We start from the raw sequence: 23,460 nt of genomic DNA, 5'->3' as shown, positions 1-23,460 counted from the left end.
GTTGTGGGAGATTTATGACATTGTCATTGAAAAACTTTTCATTGTTAAATGTATTGTCTTTAGCAACATATGTGTTTCTTTTTTCTCTATTCATGTCAATTATTCTTTATTTGTCTTAGTTGTCAATGGAGGTGGAAACATCAAAACATGGTTTTGACTGAGGCAAGCCCCTAAACAACCACTTCCAGCCTTTCTCTTTGTTTTCAATGTAGGTTTTGAAGAAACCCTCTTCATTGGAGTTCTTGAGTGGTCTAAACGATATTGGTGACATCTTTTGATATTCCATTGTGCATTAAATTATTCATTTTAATATCTTGTTTTTGACGTGCTATATTCCTTTGTATTTTGTACATTTGCACCCTCAAATTATGTGGAAGTTAAGAACAATTGCTTTCACAAGCAATCTAGCAATATGTATTGACGTATAGTACATCCACATGTCATGTTGTAGTTCATATGTCACACTTGCGTCTATGACAAAGCGTTGATCCAAGCTCTTAGGAGTTCTCTTCTATCTATGTATTTTATTCATCAAGTCCCTTTAATTTAATTTTGCAAGCACATTTACATATTCATATTATAGTAAAAAAATAGATATAAAAGACGCTATAAAGCTTCCCTTTTAAACTTTAGTTGTAACTTGCTATTAAAATAAGATATAGTAGAATGTAATGATACCTTTGGTTTATTCAAGTGTAAGGTAGAAGATTGAATTGTCAAATTGATTATTATCCGTTCGTAGAAGTTCATTTTTCATACTCTACAATAGGTCATAATGATGTTAAGGCTATAGGAAGGTGGTGGGGCTATGCAAAAGTCAAAGGTGGAAGATGGAGATTGGAGGGAAGCTAAAAACCTCCTAGATGAAATGGCATAGGAAACCATTAAGAGGACACCAATTGGAAAATAAGGCTAATTGTGTGACCACCAAAGAGTGTTGGAGGATTCTTCTGGTGATCTAGTGAGCTTAAATAGTTTATTTATAGGAAGATTGGAAGGAAGGGATTCAAAGTTGGACTTAGAAAGACTTGGATTTTTTGGGGCTGCCAAATGATGAGGTGACTATTGAAAGAACTCCTCAAGAACAGGTCGTTTTCTTTTAGGGAAGTGCAAGACACCATTTTGTGGAATGTTTCAAAGTTAGACCAATATAATGTAAGAGATGGCAAAAGGTTGTTGGAAAGAAAGATGGAGTATTAGGACACAAAGATCCCAATCAAGCTTTGTTGGCATAAGCATTGCTCGCCCAAGGTTGGCGCTTTTATCTGGGCAGTGTTGCAAAAGAGGATCTTAATGGTAGAGAAATTGAGTAAGACGGGCTACCAAGGCCCCTCCAGATGTTTGTTGTGCAAAAGTAGCAAGGAGACAATAGATAATTTGTTGTTAGGTCATCCCTTTGCCCAATGTGGCCTTTTGCTAAACATGGCAGGGCAAGTGCTCTTCCAAAGAATATTTTCAAATCTGTTCAAATCATGGCCAATTCTCAAAAGAGCTGCTATGTTTTCAAGTCTCTAGATAATCAATCCATTAATCCTAATTTGAGAAATTTAGAAAGAAATAAAGAAGAGAAACAAAGAGATTAGTTTGAATTCTTTCCAAAATAAAGCATAGGTGGTTGTGGTTGAGTTGGTAAGCAACAGGTTGAGGGAGCAAAATCCATGTTACTTCTTTACAAAGTGGAATGCTTGTATGAGAAAATCTTGGGTATGAGGATCCCTTATGTAGTGGGACCAGGGGGCTTAAATACTCAAAAGTTAAAGAGAGGAGGTAGAGTGGAAGATGCCACAATCAAGTTGGTACAAGTTAAAGTTTGATGGGCCTCAAGAGGAAATCAAGGAGTGTCAAGAGCAAGATGAATGACCAAGAATTCAAAGGGGGCAATATTATGCAAGCTTACAAAAACTTTGGCAAAGGGAACTACTAAGATTAAAATTTAGAAAACATGGTTGTGGAAGGTGACTACACAATAATCATTAATGCTTTAAGAAAGGGACAAACACCAAGATGGAAACTCTAGGCTTTGTTAAAAGTTGCCTTGGACCTATACAAGAATTTTTGTTTTGCATCAGCAAATCAAGTTTATTAGAGAAGCTAAAAGAGTAGAAAATTGGCTTGTGAACCTAGCTGCAAATGGGGTTGAACAACATCTTGTGGCAAAGGTGGGAGGCTTTCTGGATTGAGCCTCCAATGTATAGCTCCTTTTTAGGAGGCTTCTTTAAAAGGAGATTATATTTTTATAAAAAAATAAGGCAGCTTGCTTGAGCAAGGGGCTTATTGTGGCAATGTTTAGGAGGGCCTGCAAGCTTTGGCGTATTGAAAGGAGAAGCATGGGAAGCTCTCAACCGGTGGTGGCTTTGGAGAGGTTTATTTATTGTACTCTTGGGGTGGGTTGGTTTGGTTGGGTGATGCCCTTTCTCATGCACTCAGATGCAATACTTTTCCTTTTGATTAATTCAATTTTCCTCTTACACTTAAAAAAACAAGAGTGTGGGAAATCATGCAAAGATGCCTACATCTTATAGAGCCATCGTTAGTTGAGTTTTTCTTTAACTAGTTGAAGCCTTGGGAAGGTCTAGGAAAAGCTTGGGTCTTGATACAGGCAAGGGTTGGTTGAGAGTTGATGGCTAGAACCATGTTGGCTACTAGGCATTGTCAGAGCCAAGAGGAGCTAGTTCATTGTGAAAGACAAATTGAAAGCCATCCATGTTGATTCATTAGTTGAGGTTGGTTAAATTTGAGAGTGAAATCAGAGGTAAAGCATGCTGCGTAAGGTAGAGCATTCCCCTATGTCATCTCATTCAAGAAAGGTTGCATGTTGAGCCATTCAGACTGAGGCAATGAGTTTGTAGATTGTTGCCAATAAATAGCATACCCTATGCATGGATGTAGAAGCCCTTCACATTTTTCCACTACTACAAGTAGGATTGCGAGTCACGTTCATCTTAAAGACACTTTAAAGATGCAAAGGTGCTTGGTACAAGATGTAGAGCCTTTGTAAATCTCATGATGCAATCTATACACATGCATTACTATTTATTAGGGGAATGAAGAGAATAGCTCACTCTTTTGTAGTTTTCTATCAATTTGAGGGTTTATCTATAGTTAATCTTGTGTTGCATTTTTATGTCAGATGTAGGTTATTTTTATTTCTACAATTGAGATGTTTTTTGTTTTAGTTATTTGATGCATGTGTTGGAGAGATTAGCAACTATTATAGGTGGTTAAATGCACACAAAGTTAGTTTGAAAGCATCTCATTTTAATCAATGTGTTATTTTATGGATCATTTGTTTACACTCATCATGCCCTCCTTGTCTAAGTTAGTATCAAGTAACAAGACCATATAAATTTGTGTTATCATTAGTTGTATAGAATTTTGAATGAGATTCATTTTCATCACTTGAATCAACTATCATGGCAAGATTAGGAGAGCTTTGTCAAATGAACGATCAACTATAAATCTTGACCTTAGTGGCACATTAAGCATTCAAGGCAAGGTGCCAAGTTTTTGACTTTTCATGACAACAAAGACTAGGCAAATTGTCTAAGATACCGGTTCTTCCCCTTTTGGCTTGGGTTCGGGTTCTGGTTCTTGCTTGGTCATGGTTCTCCTCGGGTTCTCCTTGGGTTCCTCCCGGGTCCTTCCTAGGTGGCCGGGTTCCCCGTGGGTCGCAGGACCCATAGGGAACCCAACCACCTGGGAAGGACTCGGGTGGAACCCAAGTCGAACCCAGGAGGACCTGCATGAACCCAGACCCGTGGTTTCCCAAAAACGGGGCCCACGGGTCAAAAAAACAATAAAAAAAGACTTTTTACAATAGTTTTTTTATAATAAAACTTTAGTTCGCCCCTTAATGACTTTTTAAAAAAGACTTGAAACTTGAATGTTATCTTTTTTGCAGATTATGAATATGATATTAGACTTTAGTTATTAGTTTATTGATTACATTTGGGATATATGAATATTTATTGGCATTGGCAATTATGGATTTATGATTTATGTATGGAAAGTCACATTGTATATTTTATTTTTGTATGGATTGTATATATTGAATATATATATATATATAATATATATGGGTATATATATAAAATTAATATACATATATGTGTGTGTGTGTACGGACGAACCCGTACCCGTACCCAAGAATTTTTATTTTTTTTGCTGAATCCGCGAATCTATACCCGAATCCGAACCCAAACCAGTAACTTAACAAATTGTCCTTGACCTCTCATGTGAAGAACACACTTTTCATAGCCATTTGTGTCTCACAGAAAAAGTGAACTTATCATGTAATGAAGTCTACATTGACTGAAATGAAAAGAAATGCAGTGCATATCTATAGGCCATATGTGCTTATACACCTCAAGGGAGACACTAGGAAATTTAAGCATCCAGTGTGCATTTGACAATCATCATAAATCTTGAAGCTTGTTTGAAATATGATTGTAATATAGTGCTGATCTAAACAATTTTATCATGTTGCTATTCCAAATTACCAGAAGCAGATATTTGAAGTCATGCACTTCACAAATCTATGCTAAAGATTTGATCTTCATTAGATGTGTGGTCCATTTACCAGAGATTGTACATAAGCTCAGCAGAAGCTTACACCATAGCTGAAATAATTGCTGCTAGGAATTGATCCAGCAGCACATCCAGATTTATTTCAACTTACTAGTCAAAATTTTCTATCTGTACAGGAACAATATCATCAGCCACCTTAAATTTTCCCACCAGCCGAGCAAAAAACACCAATTGCTGTTCAAGAGTGAACTTTATGTTTTCAGCCTGTAAAATCAGTACATTAATGCAAGCAGTTTACCCAGACTTTTTGAAAATCAACAAGAGATTAATATAAAAGTCAATAAAAACTAATCCTATGCTAACTGTACCTTTCGGAAGCCATGTTGTTCTCCTTCATATTCAATGAGAGCAACAGGCAATCCTTTCTCCTTAACTGCTGAATAAATTTTCCGTGCTTGTTCAGGTAGGACAACCTAAAGAAGGAAAGCATTCAATTCACGTATATGGCAACAACTTTTTCATATTTCAGTCCACAAATAAATATAGGCAAATATCTTCTGTAAATATGACTGAACAAAAGAACAGTTAGTATACTTATAAAGGATTAGATTTCCATCAAGCTTAGATACTTTTGGTGTTACACACATGCATGCATGTATGCACACACACACACACAGATGCAGTGGTTGGTAGCTAATGAATATATAATCAACTGCAGCATTGCAAATGCATACACAATTTGCATTATGCAACTATTCCATATGCAATCATCTTATTAACAGAGAAGTAACTGCATATTATGCAACTATTCCATATGCAATCATCTTATTAACAGAGAAGTAACTGCATATTTAAATGCCTGACAAATGAACATTAGAACAAAAAGGCATCCACCCTACTTCAAATCTAAGTAACATGATCGTTCAAAGATTACCAACATTTTCAAAGCTGAATATAGGACAAAGTACAAACAAAATGCAATAGAATGCCCAAAATTATTGCCCATGCAATCAATGTGTTGGCGGGGGAATCCTTTGTGCCCAGGAGAAAGCTGTCACCATTCATCTTACTCCTTACAGCACACCTTCACGCAGTCACCATTGGATAAGCAAAGGAGATTATAGTTCAACTAAAAAAGATAGAGTAACGAAAGCAACAAAGAGAAGAAATTTAAGAGACCAAGAAAAATTGAAGAAATATGCTCAAACAAAAGCAGACCAATGAGAAGACAAAAGAAAATGAAGAGTGGAAGCTGTTTGAAGAAAAACAAATATGTACCTGAAAAGTAAAGTGGAAACTCAAGTGAATGTTGTTATAGTCTATGAAGGACTGAGTGGATCAATTAGGCCTACTTTTGAAAAGAAAGAAATTAGGCAATTGAGTCCCCTGAAAGGAGTTTTGAATCACTGAAAAAATGATAAGGGAATTTCTGGATGAGATTGTTCAACAAAATTTTTTTAAACCAGTAACGCCATGTGAAGGGGGGTCAATTTAGTTAATTTTGTCCATGCTGTCAAGCACACGATCAGATGACCTCGGGGCACAAGGTAAGCAGTTGTTCATTCTTAAAAGATCATCATATGGCACTTTTCATAAGAGAATTTTTAGAAGGTACCAACTTGACCTCATTTCAAAGCTTACACAGCTACTTTTCAACATAGTGATTGCAAGTGATTGAGCCTTTTAAATGTTCTAGGCTGAGGTTTTAAAGTTGATAGAGTACAGGGACATGCCAAATAGAGATTGTACAATTCAAAGAGTACAGACATGAAAAATGGAAAATATATTATTGAGTAGCCATTATGGATCAATAAAAAATGCAAATGCTAGTACTGAGGTAACGTTAGTGCAATGACTGTAGATAGTTAAAAGATATCAAGGATACTAGGCACAATTCATAAGAAGAAAGTGATTCAATGAACAATTGTGTGTTTTTGGAGTTTATACTTGTTTATGAGTTTCATGAGAATTTTAGATTCATGTGAGAAGAAGCTACCAACTCATGGTTTCCCGTGCGTGCTTTAACAAGTAATGGTGTTGAAGTTGAGTTACATTAACTTATTCCACCCAAGCAACATAAGAGATCAACCTTCTCCCAATCCAACACACATTATGCCTAACATACCTGAAAATCATTCCCTGTGATAACCCTCGATTATATCACATGATGTAAGACTTTCTTGGGAATCATAAAAATTACTCTCTATTTTATAAAAGCATTCATTAAAATTTACAAAGCTTATTATCAGTAATAATATATATACGAATATATTAATAATAATTGACATCAATAATTTTATTAATGTAAATGCTAAAGAATACACTAATAATGATGATAATATATATTAATACGTTTATTAGTAATATATTAAATATGGAAGTAATACATTAAAATAATGTTAATATATTAATAAGAAAATAATATATTAATAATAAATTATCAACATCAATTACTAATAAATATTAATTAGGAATATATTAAACGGAATGTAAACAACTATTTTTTATTTAAAACTACGAAATTTATTTCCCACCCCGTGGGAAGTGGTGGGACGGGGATAGCAGCTCTGGGGCTGTGACCACCGTCGCACCCCTTCCTGCGGAAGGGACCCCGTGGTGGGACACAACCCTTCCCTACCACGGGTACAAATAACCCGGTAATGCTTGCAGAGAAGGGAGGGAGTAAAAAAAATAAAAAAGGAAGTTGGCAGAGCATACACGGTGGAAGTCAAACTGACAAAGCAGCACAACACTGCATTTTGAGGTAAGTAGAATATTAATAATTCGGGAGTTTAAGTCTGTAAAAGATTATAGAGGCGAATAGGGACAGTAATAAAGTTCTGTCTGGTAGGGAATTAATGATAACGCAGTAAAAGAATTGTTAATACAGTTTGGTATGTATGTGGGTATATATATATATATATATATATATATATTAATGAGCATTTTAGAATCAACGATGTAAGCAGATGATCACAATATTGAATAAGCTATAAATATTAATGATGATTATTTGACAAATAGTAATGTGATGTTATTAAATGAATTATGGGGACTAAGGGGAATTGATATAATTCCTTTAGTCCAATTTCGGGATTATTATAATCTCTCGTAGGCAGTATATACTGATTAATCATATGCATATGTGGTAGGCTTGGATGTAGGAATGCCTCGTCCAAGTTGGGACGTGGTCATTGATGATCCTCCCTGGTAGACTTGGAGATAAGATGTATTATGCAAGACAGGAATGGAACATATGACGTTCTTCCTTGGTAGGCTTGGATGTAAGATGCAACATCCAAGGTAGGAATCGATTATCTATTGATCCTCCCTGGTAGGCTTGGATCCATGTATGGTTCCAAGAGGAGTGTTGGGAGTAGCTCTCCATGGGAAGACGGTCAATATGCTAGGCTTACTTTGGAGGGATCCTATATTCTCCAAGCTAGAGGGCCTTGGTGTATGCAATCCGACCTGGGGACATATCCTGAGACTTCGTCCCATGTACTTGTTAATTCTTTAAATCAAAATTTGTTAACTACATTATATATATATTGTATATTTTATCCTCTTCTAACTTCGGTTTTGAGAGGAAGGTTAATACATAACTAGGAGGGACATTACAGTGGTATCAGAGCATAATCCTGCCACCCTGTGGAAGGGAAACATAGTTTATGATCACTTATCAGAGGAAGAAAGGTACTAAAGTAATGGCCGATCAATTAGCCAAACAACTTAAGACATTCATGGAGCAAACCAATGAGAAATTTGAAAGAATGAGCCAACTAATCTTCCAAAGTACAAACAACAACAACAGAGGTATTCCAAACCCAAGAAGAGAAATCCACTCTAATCATGCTGTAAATGAACGATCCCCCCAAAGTTCTAGACAAACAATTCCTGAGTTCCTCCTCGAAGAAGGACATACAGAAAGCGGGGAAGAGCAAGCTACACTTGGTGTGGAAGAAATTGCTCAAATTTATGCTAGATTAGAACCAGAAGTTCAGAGGGTTGTTTCCTTCAGAGATTTTTGTGAGTCTAAGACTCATGAAGGTAGAAAGAGGAGGCATATTGGTAAAGACCTCAAAGCTAAAGTTAACAAAATGTCCCTACCATGCTTTGATGGGTCAGGGAATGATATCGCCCAAGCTTGGGTCCAAAAACTAGATACATACCTTTCATATAGCCCCATGACCGAAGGAGATGCTATCAAGTTTGTTGTACTCCACTTAACTGGAGCAGCCCATAATTGGTGGCATAATGGTCTCATTACCCTAGGCCACAAGAATATATCCACCTATAACGAGTTTCCTCAAAGGCTCATTAGTCGGTTCGATCAGAAGGACTCGGAATGGTACTTCCAAGAGTTAACCCACCTTAAGTAATCAGGAACCATTGAAGATTATATTGACCAATTCCAAAACTTATCAGTAATGGTCCCCGACCTATCCCAAAGGAGGCTTACTTACATGTTTTTAGAGGGCTTAAAAGACTATTAAAAACTTTGTAAAACCCCTGGAACCACAAAACTTAGTTGAGGCCATCAAGAAAACAAGGATGGTCGAATATAATGTTCCCATCCAAAACATCACATTGGAATGAGGAACCCAAGAGGGACCACCGGGAGAGACCCTGCTTCTTCTGCAAAAAACCATGGAGTATGAATCATCGATGTAAAGAGAGGGAGGAACTCATGGAGAAGGGGTTATGTTTCAAATGCAAGGCCCCATGGGGTAAGGGCCACAAATGTAAAAGAGGGCAGTTAAACAACATGGAAGAAACACAGGATGAGGAAAGACCCAATAAAAGGGTAAGGTTCGAAGGCCATGAGCCAGGTACATTGGTAGTCGTCACTCAAGGAAATGAGAATAGATGCTTCAGACTCAAAGGGATAATCAAAGGACAAAAGTTAATCGCCTTGGTAGACACAGGAGCCTCGCACGATTTCATTAGCAAACATTTAGCAGCAAAAAGAAGGTTAAAAACTCAAGAGTTCGAGGGGTTTGAAGTGATCATGGGCAATAGAGCCATAGACAGATGTAATAAATTTGTACCTCAATTGGAAGTCACCTTGGGGGGACATACAATTAAGAGGAACTTCTTTGTGGTGAATTTAGAAAACGACATCATTTTGGGGATGCCATGGATAAACTCATTGGGCTGGTTCACCATGGATAGTCCAAATCGTGAGATATGCTTTCAACATGAAGGAAGAGAAATAATATTAAAAGGAATCCCCGATGGCTCCCCAAAGGTAGTATCATGTAATAAAATGGGAAAAATCCTTAGGCATGATCAAGGAGAATGGGTAGCCCAATGCATGGTCTTAGATAAATCTCCGACTGGTGATCAAACCATTCATATAGATATCTGACCCATCCTTACGAGACACAAAAAAGTCTTTGAAGATATTCCCCCAGGCTTACCCCCAAAAAGAGGATTTGAGCACTCCATAGAGTTAGAGGAAGGAGCAAAACCTGCCATTACAACTCCCTACTGCCATCCCCACAAATTCAAAGAGGAGATTGAGAAAACCATAAAAGAGTTGTTAGAAATGGGGCATATCCAACCAAGTAGCAGCCCCTTTGCTTCCTCAGTGGTATTGGTAAAGAAGAAAGATGGGATGATGAGAATGTGTATAGATTACAGGGCCTTGAATAAAAAACTATAAAAAACAGATACCTTATTCCCAGAATTGATGAATTAATGGACGAATTACACGAAGCAAGGTATTTCTCTAAAATTGATCTAAGGTCCGGATACCATCAGATTAGAATGAGGAAAGAGGATATTCCCAAAACAACATTCAGATGTCATTATGGGCATTTTGAGTTTTTGGTCCTACCCTTTGGATTCACTAATGCCCCGGCCACCTTCCTATAGTAAGACATGAGAAGAACACCTCCAACACATTGAGCTGTTAAATATTCTTGAGACTGAATCATTATACGCCAAAGTCTCCAAGTGCGAATTTGGGATGAACGAAATCATCTACTTAGGACACAAAATTAGTGAGGTAGGAGTAAGTGTTGATGAAGAAAAGATTAAGGCCATCAAGGAATGGCCCACCCCTAGAACCTTAACACAATTAAGGGGATTTGTAGGACTATGCAGCTACTATAGACGTTTTGTAAAAGAATTCTCCAAGATTGCGGCACCCCTTACTGATCTAACGAAGAAAGGAGCCTTCACATGGAATGACAGGGCCCAACAGGCTTTTGAACAACTTAAAATAACCATGAGCTCATGTTCGGTATTGGCCATTCCCGATTTCTCCATGCCTTTTGAACTACAATGTGATGCTTCCAGGGAGGGAATTGGAGCAGTCCTCGTGCAAAAGAAACATCCCCTAGCCTTTGAAAGTTGTAAACTTACTGAAGCAGAAAGACACTATTCCATTTATGACAAAGAAATGCTAGCCATAATGCATGCCTTAGCCAAATTCCGCCAATACCTTGTCTGTGGGAAGTTTATTGTAAAACCGATCATAACAGTTTACGTTTCTTCTTGAACCAAAAGGATCTCAACGATAGGTAACAAAAGTGGGTGAGAAAAATACAAGCCTACGACTTTGACATAGAATATGTGAAAGGGGTGAATAATGGAGCAGTAGATGCACTATCCCGAAGAGCCCACCTTAATACCCTCACTAACATCTCGAAAGATTGGAAGGAAGAAATCATTAATGAATATGACTAGGATCCACAAGCAAAGGAAATTTTGGAGGGAAATCCTCCCAATGAGGATTTTAAAGTTAGGGGTAATCTCATATTGTACAAGGGAAGGGTATACTTGGCCCCTCAGACCAAATTCAAAAGCAAAATCCTAAAAGAATTTCATGACAACCCCCTGGCAGGACATCGAGGATATTATAAAACCTATAAGCACATTAGGGAGAAGTATGCATGGAAGGACCAAAAACGAGATGTCCAAAAATATGTACAAGAGTGCTTGACTTGTCAGCGCAATAATGCCGAGCTCACCCATCCAGCTAGGTTACTTCAACCATTACCAATTTCCAATCAGAAATGGGAGAGCATTTCTATGGATTTCATAACAGGTTTGGCAAGGACACCGGGGAAGGATAGCATTTTTGTGGTGGTAGACAGACTCACGAAGTATGCCCATTTCTTTGCAGTCTCCACAAAATACAAAGCCTACCAAATAGCCGATCTATTCTTCAGAGAAGATTTTAGACTCCATGGACTCCCTCAGAATATTGTCAGTGACAGAGATAGCAAGTTTATTAGCCAATTCTGGCAAGAACTGTTTAGATTGGCGGGAACCGTATTGACTTCTAGTACCAGTTACCATCCTCAAACCGATGGGCAAATGGAAATAGTGAACAAATGGATAGAGGGCTACCTAAGGAATTATGTTACTGGGCAACAAACTGCTTCGATTAAATGGTTACATCTAGGGGAACATTGTTACAACACAACACGCCACATGTCAATAGGGATGAGTCCTTTCCAAGCTTTGTACGGCTATGAGGCCACAACTTTTGGGGAATAGATAAATCAAGAAAGCAGAGTACCGAAAGCACAAGACTTTGTTAAACAGAGCAGAGACATCATGAAGACCTTGAAAGAGAATTTACAACAAGCCCAAAATCAACAAAAGATTTATGTGGACAGGAAGTGTACAGAAAGGACATTTGAGACTGGAGATCTTGTGTTTTTGTGGTTACAACCGTATAAACAATCTTCTATCAAGAAGAATGGGGCTGAAAAATTAAAGCCCCGGTTCTATGGACCCTACAGGGTAATTCGAAGGATTGGGGAAGTGGCTTATGAAGTAGAACTCCCCAAAGACAGTAAAATACATAATGTGTTTCATGTCTCCTGACTTAAGAAGATTCTCGGACAACACACGGTTCCATGTAGTGAACTACCCCCCATAGATGATGAAGGGAAGCTCACTTTATACCCTGAGGTCATTCTTGGACTCGGAAAAAGGAGCTTAGAAACAGGACCATCACCGAATACCTGGTAAAATGGAGGAATCTTCCAAATGAGGATGCTACTTGGGAAAGAGAAGAAGATCTTAAGTTGCTTGAGGACAAGCAAAATTGAGAAGGGGGAACTGTGATAACCCTCGATTATATCACATGATGTAAGACTTTCTTGGGAATCATAAAAATTACTATCTATTTTATAAATGCATTCATTAAAATTTACAAAGCTTATTATTAGTAATAATATATATACGAATATATTAATAATAATTGACATCAATAATTTTATTAATGTAAATGCTAAAGAATACACTAATAATGATGATAATATATATTAATAAGTTTATTAGTAATATATTAAATATGGAAGTAATACATTAAAATAATTTTAATATATTAATAAAGAAATAATATATTAATAATAAATTATCAACATGAATTATTAATAAATATTAACTAGGAATATATTAAACAGAATGTAAACAACTATTTTTTATTTAAAACTACGAAATTTATTTCCCACCCCATGGGAAGTGGTGGGACGGGGATCGCAGCTCTGGGGCTGTGACCACCGTTGTACCCCTTCCAGCGGAAGGGACCCCGTGGTGGGACACAACCCTTCCCTACCACGGGTACAAATAACTCGATAATGCTTGCAGAGAAGGGAGGAGGGAGGAAAAAAAAGGAAGTTGGCAGAGCATACACGGTGGAAGTCAAACTGACAAAGCAGCACAACACTGCATTTTGAGGTAAGTAGATATCAATAATTCGGGAGTTTAAGTCTGTAAAAGATTATAGAGGTGAATAGGGACAGTAATAAAGTTCTGTCTTGTAGGGAATTAATGATAACGCAGTAAAAGAATTGTTAATACAGTTTGGTATGTATGTGGGTGTATATATATATATATAATTCTCCATCTTACACAGATGACAGGAATCATATATATATATATATATATCTATATTTGTGCATATGTGTATATATATATATATATATTAATGAGCATTTTAGAATCAAAGATGTAAGCAGATGATCACAATATTGAATAAGCTATTAGGAAATGTTATGAAGCTATAAATATTAATGATGATTACTTGACAAATAGTAATGTGATGTTATTAAATGAATTATGGGGACTAGGGGGAATTGATATAATTCCCTTAGTCCAATTTCGAGATTATTATAATCTCTAGCAGGCAGTATATACTGATTAATCATATGCATATGTGGTAGGCTTGGATGTAGGAATGCCTCGTCCAAGTCAAGACGTGGTCATTGATGATCCTCCCTGGTAGACTTGGAGATAAGATGTATTATCCAAGACAGGAATGGAACATATGACGTTCTTCCTTGGTAGGCTTGGATGTAAGATGTAACATCCAACGCGGGAATCGATTATCTATCAATCCTCCTTGGTAGGCTTGGATCAATGTATGGTTCCAAGAGGAGTGTTGGGAGTAGCTCTCCATGGGAAGACAGTCAATATGCTAGGGTTACTTCGGAGGGATCCTATATTCTCGAAGCTAGAGGGCCTTGGTGTATGAGACTCGACCTGGGGACATATCCTGAGACTTCGTCCCATGTACTTATTAATTCTTTAAATCAAAATTTGTTAACTACATTATATATATATATTGTGTACATTTTATCCTCTTCTAACTTCGTTTTTGACAGGAAGGTTAATACATAACTAGGAGGGACATTACACTCCCCTCATGCTTCTCATGATGAGGATGACCCTTCAATACAAGTGTCGAATGAACAGTTGATGAAGCTTGACAAGGAATTGGAAGGTCTTTAATAATTTGTGAGTAAAGATCATTTGGCTGAAGAGACAATCTCCTTGATTGAGAATCTAACGAAGTTGAATCAAGGCGATTCACATGATGTGGATGTTCTACATAGCATATCTCACAGACTGGATGAAAACACCATGAAAGTAGCTAGTTGCGCCAATGTGCTTGGATAACCTCTCCTACAAACCAAGTTGAGATACTAATGCCCATGCCTACAACAATACCACTATTCCTACATACACATCCTCAGTCTATTCCTGCACAAAATGGTAATGTCATTAATGTTAGTAATGGGTCCAATCCTATCAATCAATACACTTATGTGCCACCTTCATCAAATCTCGCTTTTGTTTCTCAAAACACTCATCGACTATCTCTATCACCCACTTACCATAATGTTCCACATACCTACCATAATATCCCTTCCAATCCACCATCACAATTGAACTTTTCACAAACTTATTCACCTACCGATGCTGCCATAAACAAATTGTTGCAAAATGTGCCATCAACAAATTGTTGCAAAATGTGTCATCATTACAACAACAATTAGCCAACATAACCCAATCCCAATCCACCCTCCCATCATACTACACAAGTAGCCCACTTTCCATTACCATTTTTAAGACTCCCATCCCTCAACACATTGAGATACCTCATTTTGACAAATACAATTGGAAAAGTGATCATAATACTCACGACATTTACCACTTTATGCAGTGATCTCATCTTTGAGGATGCTATTCTTGCAAAACTTTTCCCTAGATCCTTGAGAGAAACTGCCTTGGATTTGTTTTGCTCTTTGCCTAATTATTCATTTAACAATTTTCAACAATTGATAAATCAATTCTTGCAACATTTTCAAAATAACATTGGTCCACAAATTACATTAACTAATTTGGTGCCTTGTAAGCAAGGTAGGAAAGAGAAAGTGATTGATTTTATTGGTAGATATCAAACTTTGTATTCACAAATTTCTTATTCCCTTCCTGATGTTGATGTTCAAAGAGTTTTCATTTGTAATTTACAGCAGCATATTAGAGATAAGATTTGGTTTATGAAATATCCATCCTTCACACATTTGTGTACAATACTTCATGATTATCAACTTCTAATTAGTCAATATGAAAGTTCATCTATGACTCCAGTTGACAAATCCAAAGAGGCTCATCAAACTTAACAAGGCTTTAAGAAACAAAATAAGAACTTTATTAAGATAAACACCCATTCCTCTAATAACATTGAAAGTCAAGTGGCAACTACAACACCTTCTATTGTAGCTCACTTTTCTTCTAAACCAAACAATCATTAACTTTCTGAGTCCTTACATTCCATTATGTTTCTATTGTTAAACAGAAATATGATTAAGCTTCCCCCCCATCTATCTCGTAGATACCTCGAAGCCTTTGTCTCGTTTGTTTAACCTGGAGACCTTTTGTAATTATCATTGTAATCCTAGACATGATACTAAGAAATGTATGTGTTAGAAGTGAAATTCAAGAACTCATTGACTCTAATATCATACAAGTGGAAGGTGTGAATGATAAAGGGAATAAATCCATAGCACGACCTAATCAAAACTTGCAATTCTTTAGCAATCCTTTGCCTTCCTGTTCCACAAATATTGCTGAGTGTAGTCATGATAGTTATATAGCCGGTGATGTCCTATTAAACCAAGCTAACCATCTAGTAAATGTGATAGAACATGAGAAACCTAAGCCTAAAAGTGAACCTAATAACACCTTTCCTTCAAGTGATATCTTAAAGAATGCACCTAATGGCCCACTATACATTACTACTAGAATTAATAACAAACCCATATAAGTAAATGCGATGTCTCTTGCCTTAGTGATCTAGTGTGTATGGTTAATGTGATTGTACAAGAATATATTTATACATATGAATTATAACAAGACAATGATTATAAATCTGAAGTCTTATTAAGGTGCATGATGGTTGCACTTGTCCCACCATTAGTTTCATCACCCTTCTAGTTGAAGTCTGGTCTAAATGCTTAGATAACACCTTTCACCATTATCCTGACCTAGGACCAATTTTGTGAGAATTTGGATCACCCTTGGCTCACATCCGTGAAAGTAATCCCTTCCACAGTCCATAAGTGTTTGAAGTTCCCAATTGAAGGACAAGTGAAAACTATATATCATAGGGGTTTCCAGCCCTTGTGTACATGTGCAAACTTTACACTTGGCTACTTTTGGCCGGCCCTCAACAAACTCAACCAATCAAACCTCATCAAGTTAACCTATTCCTATACTAATAAAAGATTAAAGCCAAGAGAATAGATGAGTTATATTTAGGTATTTCTATGGGACCCACTTTGACTGCTGCCCCAAAGGATCCTTTGACATCTATGTATGTAGAAGTAACTCTTAACGCCCCACAGGTAACGAGTGAATCACATCATGGACCGAGAATCCTCTTTTTCCCTAGAGTGTCTAATGTGTATGTTGCAGTTCCACCTCCACCATCCTATAAAGGACGAGGCAAATGCCCGACACCATCTAGCACTCCCCCTATCTCTCGACTTTTAAAGGTTTCTTTTGTTCCTCCTCTTCCTAGAGCAAAGGGAGACAAGGAATCGATGTTGAGTGATAAACAACTTCCTTCTATAGAACCTTCAAACTATAACCGACGGAATCATAGTGCGAGAGAACGTTGATGAAGACGACATGCTAAGACGACATGCTAAGACTCGTGAGCTTTTTGCTATAAGTGAGTCTTCCCCTAAACAATTAGATGTTGATTTGGCCTCACCTCCTTAGCCTTCCCCACTATCACCCACTCCTAGAGATGACTCTGACCTATCCCAACCTCATTGAAAGCTGAAGTTGTCAATTCCAATGAATTCTCTTCCTCCTATCAAATCACCTATAGTGATCAATTTGGAAGATGATTCAGATAACAATTTGAAACTATTGAAAATGATAATGAGTTGTCCTTGATGTTTTCTAAAGCACTAACTCTAGCTACTAGTGACACACATCGCGATCCATCATTGGAGTGTTGTCCATATTTGGCCCTAGACATAGCTTAGTCTACTGTCCTAGCCATAGCTCCTTTACCATCTTGTCCACCATCTCTATATTGTAGATGATTTGCTAGACTAGCTTGTTCGTGCACTACTTCTTTTCCCTTGTGTGTTTTCGTGCATGTGATGTGTTTTCTCGTGATGTGCTACTTGCCATGTCTTTTGTTCATTAGTCTCTCTTTGGATGATGCTTGTGTCTCTGTTGGCACAAGGATACAAAGAGACCGATCCTTTTGTTGCATTCCTCTATTTGTATCTTGATTCTTCTATATGTTTTATACATGTGTTGTAAATGTGCTTTTGTCGTAAATGTGCTCTTCTATTGTATTTTGGGGATGATGCAAAGTGTTGAGGATTTTTGGTCTCCTCCAAGTTGAGCCAAAAGGACCATTTGTTCATCTCATGTTCTCTTTTGCCTTTATGCTTGTAGCTCCACTGCATTTGGGAGATAAGGTCACCTCAAAACAATCATTTTGATATACATGACTTATGTGATGTGCATACTAACCCCAAATCATGGATCCCTTATGTGCTCGTCTTGTATGTGACTTTCGCCTTTGACTTGCCTTTGTTTGAGGGCATTTCATTGTTGTGACGTGCTCGTCTTTGGAAGTATACTACCTTGTAATGTCCTCTCTTTCAAGGTTGGGGAAATAAAATATTATTTAATTTTCAAATAAGAGAATTAAAAATAATTAATTATTACTACCTAAAGTCTAATGAAAGGGTAATATTAAATAATTAATTAAAAAGTGACTTTATGCTAAAATTAATTAAAGTCACTTTAATCATAACTACGCGGGAACTGTTTGCAACGAAAAAATAATATTATGAGTAACCTTGGGATTGGGAAAAATGATTAGATGAATATTTTTATCTACAACATTGATTTGAGAGTCTTTTCTTAGATTTACTCTTCTCGGGTTTTGGAGCCTGGGAATAACCATTTTCAACTGTGCGAGATTTGTCTGAAGTGGTCCTATATTTATTAATTAAGATACTTCAAATGAGCTTTAATCAAATTTGTAGAAATCGGTTTGGTTTAGAGACAAAGTACATTTTATTCTGAATAATATTTTGCGAATTGATAAATATTTAGAACAATGGTTCTTGATGTGAGCGGCAGAGTACTAGAAAATAAATGGATTATTTTGGAATCCATTTATAACAATGATATTATTCATAGTTGGGCAATGAAAAATGTTTATTGGTTGGCAAACTTAATACTTTCCAAAGAAAATACATTTTAATATTTTATTTATGTTGGAACTGAAGATTATATTTTGTATTGCATAATAATATAAGGAAAGAGTTTTATTTTAATTTAATAAAGGCACAAATGTTATCGTGCAATTATATCATAGTTACAAGACTCAGACTCAGCAAGCATGACTTGGACTTGGATTCGAGTGAAAAAACTCGACGAAGACTTAGCAAAGACTCAACAAATTTAAAACTAGAAGCTAATTTGATCACATACCTAGGTATACATCAATCATATAGTATAGACGCAAATTGTAGCTAAAGAAAATAGCACACTTAGATATATAAATATTGTCAAATGTATACAAAACTCATGGAATATGAAATCGATGACATCAAATGTTCCAAACAAATATCAAAACAATAACTAGAAGTTTATGGCTTGCATCCTTCCTATCAAGGTGTCTAAGGTGGGTCCTGGATGATGCAATAGTCATAATATATTTTTAACTATGAATATGCAAAGATTTGCAACAAGGGATATGTACTATGTAGGATTTTATGATCAAGAATCATCATTGGCCTATTACTTGCTTATACATATAGTTTGATGAGGGTTTGGAGACATCACCAAAACGAGGTTGAGGGTAGCACCTCTCAGGGCATCCGAGGGTGAGAGAGAGAGAGGTAGAGAGATAGGTCTAGACCTTGGGGAGAGAGGAGAGAGTGAGATAGATAGCTAGATAGAGGGGATAGAGGAAGAGTGATAGAGAGAGAGATAGGTCTAGAGTTTAGGGGAGATAAAGAGTGAGATAGAGAGAGCGAGAATGATGACAGGAGCCTGCTAATTACTTAAATTTGACAGTTTGAAAATTTATAAGGTCTTCTAAAACCTAGAATTTGAATAACTCCTAGAGATCTGAAACCACTCTCAAACATCCTGCCAATATATACATGAAATATAACTTGAAGTATAAGAAAAGAAACACATATTTCATGTATATATTCTGATGAAGAAAATGAGTATCACTTGAAGACAAGCATGGGGAGTTAAATGTTATATTTTTTGTATATTTTGGGGGCATGTCATAAACCAAAAAAGCATTAAAATTTTGTGAGTTTTACAAAAAAAGAAAGAAAAAATGGTTGAGCTCGACTTTGAGCCCTTGAGACTCAACAGGCTTGCCTTGGCTTGCGACTTGCTAAGTTTTTGCGAGTCTCATATCACTAAATTATGTTATATGGAAAAATAAAAGTCACCTAGTCATTTTATTTATTCAAATTGTGGAGAATTTGGAGAAACTTGGGTGTATTGTATAATTTTAGGCTCCAAATTGGATGCAAGGCATTTGCAAATTTGAAGCAAGGCATATTGCAAACTTTTGAAGGATGGCACAACCTGTAACAATGGTGGATCCTCTATCATGAGACTTGTGTTGAATTGCAGAACGAGGTACCTAGAACTAGTGGTATATGTGTGATGACATAGAGGGGTCGTTTCTAGCAATAGATAGGGGCAAATCAAAGCCCAAACTATCCACACGAACTTAGTTGATAATGCACATTGGGATGTTACAAAGATATGGGATTTAATCTATCCTGAAGACAACAACCATCCTGTAACTATTGAAGCACGAGAAATATTATCGCTTGCATTCTGAACATGGAGAATAATCATGCTAAAGCCTTGACTATTATTCACCTCTCACCTCATTCACAGGGCACTCATTTACATATCATGCACTCCTATTTTGAGGAAGTTCTTGCAAAAAAGATATTATTAGCTTCTAAAATTTCTATGCCTTATCATTTGGTTAGCATGTGAAGGTCAATTGTTGCGTTTTTGTGTTACTGAGTAATTAGTCCAGAGATATATTTATTTTTTGTTGTTTTATTTTTGCTATGGAGAGCTAAACAAGAAATAGAGTTACCATAGATACAAAGTGCAAATTGTTTGATAAAATAATAGGGGTGAATTGTGAAAATGGTGAGAATCAAATTGTGAGAATTGAGTTGGGACATTATGTAGTACCCTTCCTCGTTTGAACTCATTAGTCTCGTATTTTATTATTGTTTACTTTCAGTAGATGCATTACCATGATGTGTTATTCAGACTTATATGACATTATTTCATGCTTTATCTGGATATGAGATGCATAATTTATTTGCAGTATTTCAGTACTTGTGATTTATGGCATTTTATGGATTATTGCTATGTAGTGACACTTTACTTTATCTATGCAATGTGGAATTATATGTTGTGTGTCTGCGTGTGTATTGGATGCAAGGGGACGATTTTCTTTCACTCATTTCGATGAGACATGAAATGTCGCGATTCTCCTTCATCGGTGTGCATGTCGTGTTTTCTATATTGTATATATGCTTGTGTGGTTCAATGATGCTGGATTTTATAGGTACAAGTACCAGGTAGGTACGGGGTATCGTCTCCACCTGGCTTCACAGGTTTGAGCGTGCCTTGTATTTTTCAATGGAAGTGGAGGAGGTAGTAGTTGACCCTATTTTACTCAGTTACACTCTTGTGAGTGTTGTCAGTTGGTCGTCCTGTTAGTTTGTTCGGCCTTCGTATTTTGTGGCGTGCCTTATATTTATTTTTTGAGGTTTGCTCAGATTGTGTGTTTAGTGGGTTTAAATTAATTAATTAAATTTGTGGAGTTATCTCATAGTTGGTATTTTTGAATTATGTATTTTATGCATTGAGATTATAAATTTAATTAATTAAAAAAAGTTATTAAATTAAGTTGCAAGCTGCATGATATTAGAAATATATTTTATTTAAATTTAAGTAAAAAAAATAAATTAGATTAATTTCATTTATTGTTTCCTAGAGTTTTAAATAAATAAAAGAATAAAAGAATAAATAAATAAATGAATAAAAGAATTAATTAGAATTATAGTATTGCTTTAATTTTTTTATTTAGAAAATTAATTAATTTGCATGAGAAAATAAAAGAAAGAAAATATTTTTTAATTATTACATGTTAACTTATCCTTTGTTAGAAAATTAGTAAAGAAAATAAAATTGATTTTATTACTAAATTTAGGTTTTTGGGAAAAATATATTCAACCTAGAATTTTAGTTTAAAAAGGGGAATAGGTCTTTATTTTAGGGGGGAACAGGAAACAGGTTAGGGATTTAGGTGAAGAGAAATTTATTTGGAAGGTTGTTGAAGGATTGGTTTTCTTCTACAAATTTTTTCCAGGAAAGCTATACAAAGTTGGGTGGCTTCGTTTGATTGTTTGTTTTTAAGAAAATATTTTATTTCTTTCTTCTTTCTGAATGATGCATGTGTTAAGATGTTTGTCAAATCTAAAATCTAGTCTGATTTTTGGCTAAAGTTCATTCCTGAAGTTAATTACTAGTTTGTGGAAATAAGTTATTTCCTGGGTGTTTTTAGATTGAAATTTTGAGAAGATTGGAAAAAGTTATTATGGCAAATTTTGCCAAGACTTTTTTTTATTGTGCATGAAAATTGCAAGATTTGGGAGGAATGGGATTACCAGAGAAAATATTCCCTCTTGTTTGATTTTTGTTTCGATACTTGGCTATGGCAGTCCTTTTTAATATTTGTGTATTTTTGTGGAATTATTTAGTTATTTTAGAAATAAATTTAATCATTAATTAAATTTATTGTGTTATTAGAAGTTAACGGAAATTGTTTTATTATATTATTTTGGAGAAATTATGTATTAATTAATTTCCCTTATAATAAATTTGATTGGAAATAAATTTTGGTTGAAAATAGAATTTATTGGTTTTTAGGTTATTGTATGTTATAATAATAATAATAATAATAATATGTATATGTATATGTATATAGTATTTTCTGTGGTTTTAATTATGTTATTTTGGAAATGAAAGATATTTCAAAATTAAATCTTCTTTTTATTATATATTTTAATGTGATATAATTATATAATATTATATTTGTAGAATATATATATTTATGTAATTTTTTTATATTATTATATATAATTTTTAATTTGGAATTTAATTTAGATTATTGATATAATCTAATCGGGTTTATTTGTAAATTAATCATGAACATATAATTAGGGGGTTAATTTTTATGTGATTTTATTTAACTTTATTGGACAAATGCCAACATTGATTTCCTTGTGTTAATATAGTTGTATTTTGTTATTTTCTGGAAAATCTTTAATTGCAAGTATTTTATGCTTTTGGTTGTTTAAAGAAAAGATTGCATGTATTAAGATCTTGTGTAAATGGTATTTGCAGTCAAACTTAATTTCGTTGCAATTTTGGTTGAGTTGTCGTTATGTCATATGTTGTTTTACCCCCTTGGTCAAGTGTTGTTGTATAACCTTGTTGATGTGAGCCATTGTGTTTTGTTCCAAATGGTCAATCCTGGGTTAGTGATTGTGTATCCTTCACCTGTGGTTTGTCAGGACTAAATATGGTTGTCAGTTTGCCATAGAGTTCTCGTAGAGAGAGACCTTTCATGTTAGTGTCTTATGAGAGAGAGTGGCTTTCGAGTGGGGGCCGCGCTCGAAGTGGATGGCAGAATAACCCGTCGAAAGTCAGTTAAGAAGTGATAACCTAATAATTAATTAGGGGGTGGGTGGATTAAATATTAATTAAGAAAATTTAGCTTGTGCATTGGTGAGTGCTAGTATAGGGCTCATAATGTTGCGAGAAGGCCTGGAATGACAAACTTACCACCTTGTCTTCACGAAAGGATTGGTAGGAACCGCATGAGACTTAGATGGAGCCGGAGGTTCGGGAGAGGTTACCAGGATAACCCAGGATGGGGGCCGAGACCTATGGAGGCCTACCATGGTAACCATCGTAAGCTATGCGATGACACTCTCTCCTTAGAGTCACTAGTGTTTGTGAGTTGAGTCACATGGATGTTTGCGGAGTCATGTAGTTCTTTCGTACTTGTCTTAT

The 23,460-nt window shown here is 35.9% G+C and overlaps 1 protein-coding gene across 3 annotated transcripts in view; it reads right to left on the bottom strand.

Annotated features, from left to right (window-relative positions):
• Window positions 1-4,381: 4,381 nt before the first annotated feature.
• Window positions 4,382-23,460, bottom strand: part of LOC131039129 (uncharacterized) — a 217,834-nt gene continuing 198,755 nt past the window's right edge. For 2 of the 3 annotated variants that reach the window (XM_057971782.2, XM_059213015.1), the window contains exons 17-18: window positions 4,896-5,000; window positions 4,382-4,791 (exon numbers count right to left, since the gene is read on the bottom strand). In XM_057971782.2, coding sequence (XP_057827765.2) covers window positions 4,678-4,791; window positions 4,896-5,000 — 219 coding nt within the window. In that variant the 3' untranslated portion in view covers window positions 4,382-4,677. Of the gene's footprint in view, window positions 4,792-4,891; window positions 5,001-23,460 lie in introns of those variants that run through there. The other variant, XM_059213016.1, reaches the window with a different exon arrangement.

This window comes from Cryptomeria japonica, chromosome 10 (genome assembly GCF_030272615.1).
Source record: "Cryptomeria japonica chromosome 10, Sugi_1.0, whole genome shotgun sequence".
Classification (NCBI taxonomy): Eukaryota; Viridiplantae; Streptophyta; class Pinopsida; order Cupressales; family Cupressaceae; genus Cryptomeria; species Cryptomeria japonica.
This window is presented reverse-complemented; position numbering and strand designations above follow the sequence as displayed.